This window comes from Vanessa cardui, chromosome 9 (assembly GCF_905220365.1).
Source record: "Vanessa cardui chromosome 9, ilVanCard2.1, whole genome shotgun sequence".
Taxonomy (NCBI): domain Eukaryota; kingdom Metazoa; phylum Arthropoda; class Insecta; order Lepidoptera; family Nymphalidae; genus Vanessa; species Vanessa cardui.
In genome coordinates, this window is record NC_061131.1 from 2,287,888 (window position 1) to 2,295,961 (window position 8,074).

The 8,074-nt window shown below is 33.8% G+C and overlaps 1 protein-coding gene across 2 annotated transcripts in view; it reads left to right on the forward strand.

Moving 5' to 3' along the window:
• Positions 1 to 7,814, forward strand: part of LOC124532495 (muscarinic acetylcholine receptor M2) — a 61,148-nt gene extending 53,334 nt beyond the window's left edge. The window contains exons 5-7 of one of the 2 annotated variants that reach the window (XM_047107405.1): positions 5,092 to 5,275; positions 5,390 to 6,438; positions 6,835 to 7,814. In XM_047107405.1, coding sequence (XP_046963361.1) covers positions 5,092 to 5,275; positions 5,390 to 6,438; positions 6,835 to 7,476 — 1,875 coding nt within the window. In that variant the 3' untranslated portion in view covers positions 7,477 to 7,814. Of the gene's footprint in view, positions 1 to 5,091; positions 5,276 to 5,389 lie in introns of both variants that reach the window. The other variant, XM_047107404.1, reaches the window with a different exon arrangement.
• Positions 7,815 to 8,074: the final 260 nt, after the last annotated feature.

The window sequence follows — 8,074 nt, forward strand, 5'->3', positions numbered from 1 at the left end:
TTTTTAAATTAAACTCATGAAAATTCAGTGGAGCATGCCTGGGTTTGTACCCGCAATCATCAGTTAACATGAATGCGTTTTATCCACTGGGCTATCCCAGCTCAACCATAATATAAAAAGAGATTGTACTAGTATTAACTTCACTATAAAATGGTTTATACAACCTAGAAATCCCCACTACAAATATTTAAACCAACAAAAAGTAATCAACTTGAACATCACCAATCAATACGGGCTTAACATATTTACTTATGCCGATAAAATTGTTTTATGTTGAAAAGACTATAACGCCTATTCTTCACGCTGAATATATAAATAGAAGCGTGAGGAAAGTGACAGTAAATCGATTCGAACCATTACCGGTATGTCAGGGCCATTGCATTTGTACGAGCTTTAAAACTGTTACTGAAATTGAATATATTGTAGTTTGTTTTATAACAAAGCCCATCATTGAGGTTATCCTGCTCAACCGTGAAGGTCAAACCGGGAACGGTCCGCGAGGTTTTCTTCCTCGCCCAGGGATCTTCTCAACGACGGCCACACGTGTTTTGAGTCAAATTGTCAAAGCTTAATTAGGCCTTTAGTGTTTAAATATATCGTTGTTTTTTATGATAAAGATAGATTTAATCGAACTAATAGTCACTGCCCACAACTATGTATAGATATGGGCGCTTTAAGAAATATTAATCAATCCTTATATCGCCAATATTGCGCCAATCTTGGGAACTAAAATGTTACCTTTGGCTTGTGGTTGTAATAGCGTACTGACCCTTCAAAGTTGAACACAACAATAATTAGTATTGCTATGTAGTAGTAGAATATATAATGAATTAATAGAACATTTAACTAGGTTATTTATGCACAAATATTATCTAATATTATAATTAAAATGTAATCAAATGTAAATCATAATTAATTTTAATTTTATGCGAGAAATAAAAGGCTTTCTAATTATTCTATTCTTATATAACATACCTAGATGGGCTCGCTCAAAGTCAACCACTAAGTTTATCATTTTTGTCACTCCAGCAATTTAAATAAAAATTATGACATAATGACACATATATCAAATCAAATCGAAATAAACTTTATTCAAGTAGGTTTTACAAGCACTTTTGAATCGTCATTTTACAATTAAGTGAAGCTACCATATAAAAATATACATAGTCATTATAGAATAGAAATATACATAGAAAAATGCAGACTACATTCAGTCTATCGAAGTAATTTTGGAAGCATATAAGTACTTACTGTCTTTGACGTTATAGTAAAATTATTTAAGGATGACAGTAATTAATATTTTTTTAAGGTATAGGTTGGCAAACGAACATATGGGCCACGTGATGGTAAGTGGTTACCATCACTCATAGACAATGACGCTGTAAGAAATAATAACTATTCCTTACATCGTCAAATAATTAAATATAATAATCGTTAAATAATAGTGGACTATTGTCAATGTCGTTCACTTGACGTACGGAAATAAGGTGATCACTGAAAATCAGTGCTGCCGTCTTTGCGAATTTCACACATAGTATGAATCGTATTTTAATTTAAGATTTAAGTATAGGAAAAAAATATATATATTTAAATCGTTATTTTTATTCTTTTTTTTTCTGTGTGTGAAATTCCTAGGACGACAGCAAATGCTGAGTGATTTTCCTTTTTGTGGCATCGTACTGCTGTGTAGGCAGCATTTTGTTTTTATTTATTTATGCCTCTTTTTATAATCTTTCTTAGATATTATTTAATTGTATTGTTATTTTAAGTTTTTGTTTTTTTTTGTTGTTGTTTTGTTCATGTCACTGATGTCTCAAAACTAAAATAAAAAAAAAAACAAATAAAAAAATTCTTTCTTTCTTTCTTCTTTCAAAGCGCCACCAACCTTGGGAACTAAGATGCTATGTCCCTTGTGCCTGTAGTTACATTAGCTCACTCACCCTTCAAACCGAAACACAAAAATACTGCGTACTCTTGTTTAGCGCTAGAATATCTGATGAGTGGGTGGTATCTACCCAGGCGGGCTTGCACAAAGCCCTACCAAGTACTATGACAGAAAAAGCAGTAACTTAGAACTTAACATGATTTTGTTGTAAATTAATATGTTTAAACTTATACGATTTACGTTGAAATGATTTACTGAATAGTAAAAGCGTATATAAACACCAGGAGGTACATTTGAAACAAATGGCACTTGTTTGATATATTCTACCAACATTAAGATTAACTAATTAAGAATTTTAAATACATGGGATATAAAATTAAACTTGCTTTAATGCCAACTATAATATAAATAAATTAGTAACTGGAGCGCGCGTAACATTATAATGAAACAACAAAATCAAAAATTCCCAGTAATGCGAAACGACGACTCTTTGTGTTAATACGCCAAAAGAGCTGTCACTTTAATAATTAATTATTGAAGTTTAAACAAATTGTTAATTAGTATACGTACTACCAGGAATTCGTATTCGTTTTTGGCTTTTAAAGGGCTTTCGAATCCAGCTTCGGACGAAATCCAACGCAAAATGATTGTTCAATCAATTAACTACATTATGTTTTTATTTCTTTTAAATGCCCCGAATTAATTAAGAAATAACTAATATTCCTACTAGTCTTCTTACTAGTCTAAGGAGTGGGGACTACAATAGTCCAAAGGTAGGATCGATCATGCCACTTTATACATCGCTAAGCGTCTTTTGAAAATATGAAATAAATTAACAACACAAATTGTCCTCAAAGCCGTCAATGCCGACATTTGTGCGAGCGTGCGCGATTAATCAATGTACATACAGTACGACACAACTTAGATGCAGCATCGGTGAATTTAATAAATCCGATTACTGCCGATTTATACAATAGAAATAGCTCTCTATCGCGCCATTCGATACTATTCGTCGCTATAGATTCTCACGTCAGTTCAACCCGAGAAAACAAGTGCATGTAAATCGACTTGTCAAATTGACGAATATATTAGATCATATGATATTACAAGTTATTAAGTTTGTGTAAAGATCATATTCACATATGAAATAGACATTGATAACTTTGGACAGCGTACTTAATTCGGATGTGATCGATTTTACGAATTTTGCCGTTGCTGCATTTAGGTTGTGTCGTATTATACAATGTTACATTCAGGCTTAACCGTGTAATTAAACCTACGCAAGCAAAGTTTGCTCATCGCTTTGTTAGTTACGCACTTGTATCAAACTGCAATTGTGAGAGAAAGTGATGAATAAACAATTATGACCTCGATTTGAAAAGTCATCATAAATCAAGATTTCCAATGATATTTCGTATTTTCGAACATTTATTTTGAATATCGGCAATGTTGACAGCGATCCGGAATGTCCCAATGGTTAGAACGATTGCGGGTTCAAACCCAGGCAAGCACCACTGAATTTTCATATGCTTAGTTTGTGTTTATAATTCATCTCGTGCTCAGCGGCTGTTGTTGTTGATAGCGATACTTTAGAAGTAAAATTTTGTTGTATTTTAAACAAATATATATAAATCAAGAACTATTTGTAAGGGATAAGCTATTACCACATCGTCTGATATGTGTAAATATAGGGTAAGTTTGTATACTGGCTCAGTCTTTGGTGTTATGTATAGATTATTTTACGATTTACGACATTAATACTTTGATAGAGTTATTCTCCAATTACTATTCAAAATTCTAAAGAATCGGATTGCGTGCTAAGCAGTATTAACAATTAAATAACTTTTATGAGCTACAATAAACCCAGAAGCTCGTTTATTGTTTGTATCGTCTAGTAGTAATCAGTTGTAAATCGTTTCATTTATGTTGATGTTAGCAATAATAGTTGCTCTTAAAAGCTTATTAGTCGTCAACTGTAGAGCTGTTTTTTAAGAATTTAGATAAATTATATAATTAAACGAGTAAATATGCTACATGGCGGTAAGTGGTCAGCACCAACCATAAATATACATGTTACCAATAATTATTGCTATGTTGCGATAGATAGTAGACTTGCACAAAGCTCCACCAAGTAACACTCAGAGAAACAATTGTTATACTTGGTGGTAGAGCTTTGTGCATGTCCCTCTAGTACTACTCATCGCATATTCTATTATCAAATAGCATCACTTAGTATTGGTATGTTGGCTAAAAGGGTGAGCGAGCCAGTCTAACTAAAGGTACAAGGGATAAAACTTCTTAGATCCCAAGATTTTCACTGATAATTGTGATAATTAAAAGTAGTAACTATAAATCGGTAGTCTGCACGAAAGTCTCTTCTTAAAATAATCGTACCAATTTTCCTTCAATTATATATAGAACATTATTTAACAATACATCAATACAATAGGCTTAATTAACAATGAGTAGTACTAACTAACTCTATTAAAGTATTGTAGAACGATTCTTTTTTCACAATAAATGGAAGAGATTAATAAAATATAATATTAATGTGAACTTTATACACAGATTGCAAGCTTTACCCCTTTTATGTGCATAGTGTAGTTTTATCCACTCAATGTACTATTCCTAGTGGTCTCGAAACAATGCTCCTCCTGGTACGATATGAATGGCAAATTGTAACATAATAGAGAGTACTTGAAATAGAGATTGCTATTACAAAAAGGTTTTACTAATTATCCGTTTTAATCTTACTCCCCAAGTTCTTAAGAATCATTATCGCTTATATTTTCCAAGACAATAAGGATTATGATTTATGAAATAAAAATAACATAGAGCTCTTTAAATCTTCTACATAAAGAAGTTTTAAAAACAATGTAACTTATTATGCAGCTAGAATGAAACTTGCAGATCTATTGAATTTATATTATTATATATGAACAACATCAACAGCCTGTATATTTCTCACTGATGAGCTAAGGTTTCTTTTCCCTTTGAGGAGAAGAGGTATTAGAGATCACCGCCGATTACGAGATTAATTATAAACACAAACTAAGCATATGAAAATTCAGTGGTGCTTGCCTGGGTTTGAACCCGCAATCATCGGTTAAGATGCACGCTTTCTGACCACTGGGCCATCTCAGTTCTAATATATATATAAAATGTTTTGGAATTAAAATTAACATTTTCTTCTTTTTTTTTTCTAGCAACCCGTTTTACCACCGTTTCCACTCTGGCTGGCTGTGATCATAGCTACGTGCCTGGTGTTGGTCATCCTGCTAACCGTGAGTGGCAATGTGCTAGTACTCCTCGCCTTTCTGGTGGACAGAACCATACGTCAGCCGAGTAACTATTTTATAGCCTCACTGGCTGCTACTGATCTACTTATAGGTAAGAATAAGACTTCTTTTTTATACTACAGATTTATAGTCATAATATTTAAAAGTATCTGAATCATTGTAAACTTAATGGTACTCTCAACTTATAATGTTATGTTGGTTTCAGGTACATTATCGATGCCTTTTTATACAGATTATGTCTTGAAAGGGTATTGGCATTTAGGACCTTTGTTATGTGACCTTTGGCTATCCGTCGATTATACAGTATGCTTAGTATCGCAATACACCGTCTTGCTAATAACTGTAGATCGATTTTGCAGTGTTAAAATAGCTGCGAGATACAGAGCGTGGCGTACGAAAAACCGAGTAATATGGATGGTTACGGTAACTTGGATAATACCAGCATTGCTTTTTTTCACAACTATTTTTGGATGGGAACACTTTGTCGGCTATAGAGATCTGCAGGAAGGCGAGTGTGCTGTGCAATTTTTGAAGGATCCCATTTTTAATACTGCTTTAATCATAGGATATTATTGGACAACACTTTTTGTATTAATCGTATTGTACGCTGGGATTTTTAAAACAGCATATGATATGCAGAAAAAAAGTGAAGCAAAACAGAGAAAGATGCAATCAATGGTAGCGCTAAGCGCCGGTGTAATGACTGGTATGGCGGGAAGGGCTGCTGGAATGGCAGCGCTATCTAAAGCTACAATATCAAGCGAAGATCAAATAAAAGTTTCAGAATCGATTCGAAAAGATTCTACATCTAAAGGATCACTACAGGCTCCGGTTCTCAATTTAGGTGGTTCGACTGATTCCAATTCGAGTCAAAAATCTTCAGCACATAAAAGTAGCGCTACCGCAACTGGAACATCTACAACTGTTGAATCTGATGCAGATAAAAAGGAAGATCAAGTAGAAGCAGAAAGATCCAGCAGTCCAGCATTTGACTCCGATGATGAAAGTACTACACAATCCAACGTGAAGAAGCGACCTTCTGTTGCCAACTTAGTCATGCAAACAGGTGCATTACAATTGCTTAATAATATGCGTTTAAATGGTAACATGCTTATTAAACCTGATATTAAGCAATCGCCCCTTTTGAAAAATGAAACTGAAAAACCGAAGTCATCGCTTTCGCAAATATCGGAGAAAAGTCTTCTCGATACAGAAAATCCCGATACCTCGCAAAGTAATGGACAAACACCAGCAGTAAGTGTTCCTCTATCTACCGTTAGCTTTATGTCCCCTTCATCGTCGGGGATAGCTACGCCGTCTGAAAGAGAAGTATCAACTACAATCGCTCAAAGAATCATCCCTCCACCATCAGAATTTAGGGGTAGCCGATCCGTGTCCGACAGTCCACCATCTCAATCGGAATCATCCAGAGCTAAAAATTTTAAATCATTAAAAAGTGATGGTACTTATTCTGATGTGCTATTAGGTCTGGATGGTGCTGACTTAAGGTACATGGATGAAAGTTCAGTCATTGTTCCTTCACCTACAAACGAAAGTCCTCCATCTTCAATCACATTTCCAACAGCTACAGAACCATCATCTCCTCCTACATTCAATTCGGGTAATATAACAAATACTTCCTTATTACAGGCTGCTCTCATACGAGCAACAGCTGAAGCTCAAGTAACACAACCCAAATCAAATTTATCTCCTCCACCACCTATAAAAGTTAACACCGAGGTAAGTTTGACAACTGGAGAGCGTCCGAAACCTATTATAACCCTTGTATCTTCGTCTTCCAATAATAATGATGGCCAATCTATAAAACCATCCGAAAGCAAAAGCTCAAAAATAAAGTTAAATGACACGCCGGCTATTGAAAATAGTGATATCTCTAGTTCAGCCGTAAGTGGGGTGGGTCGAGGAGATTCGAGAAAAGACTTCGTTAAGAATATAGGAAAGAAATTAAAAGTAAAACGTTCAAAGCGAGATGGATTATTTCCTAGTATTGGTCGGCAAAAGTCGAAATCAGAAAATCGAGCAAGGAAAGCATTTCGGACGATTTCCTTTATATTAGGCGCGTTCGTTGTTTGTTGGACCCCATATCACGTCTTAGCTTTAGTCGAAGGTTTTTGTAGAGATCCTCCATGTATTAACCAACACTTGTATATGTTTTCGTATTTCTTATGCTACGCTAACAGCCCCATAAACCCTTTCTGCTACGCATTGGCTAACCAACAATTCAAGAAGACTTTCACGAGACTTCTCCGGGGCGATTTTCATATTACCTAGTCCATGTATGTTGGGTACAAAAATGCGTAATTTAACGCTGTTATATAGCGTTATGAATGAAAATATTACGCGCACAATTTATGTAGAAATTATATCAAATAGATCGCTGATTATAATAAGACAATACTAATCTATAAATAGTTTAAAGTGCTTTCAATGGATAGATAATACAGATTAAGATATGTATTTATTATTATTTAAAGAATTTTCCCAGCTTTTTTAAGGTTGGCCTTTTTAATAATAATATGTAAATAAAGTCGTAGTGTACTTGTTGCATAATATTAAGTATTTCATCTATAATGTTCAGAACTGACAATAAGTGTTAGATGTTGTAAATATGTTTTTCAATATTAAAAGTCTCTTTATATTTCTAATTGACGTCAATGATGTTATCGTAAATAGTCTTGATACTTAGTATCTGATTGTAAATTAATAAGATAGACAGGTTATATTGTGACAATAAATCAGATTTTTGTATCTGAAATTTAAGAACATTTAAAATAATTTAGATAATAATTTAATTAACTATTGATGTTATTTAAAATATATCAAAGTGTTTGGATGTGTTGCGCTTCCAGATTACATAATACTCAATTGT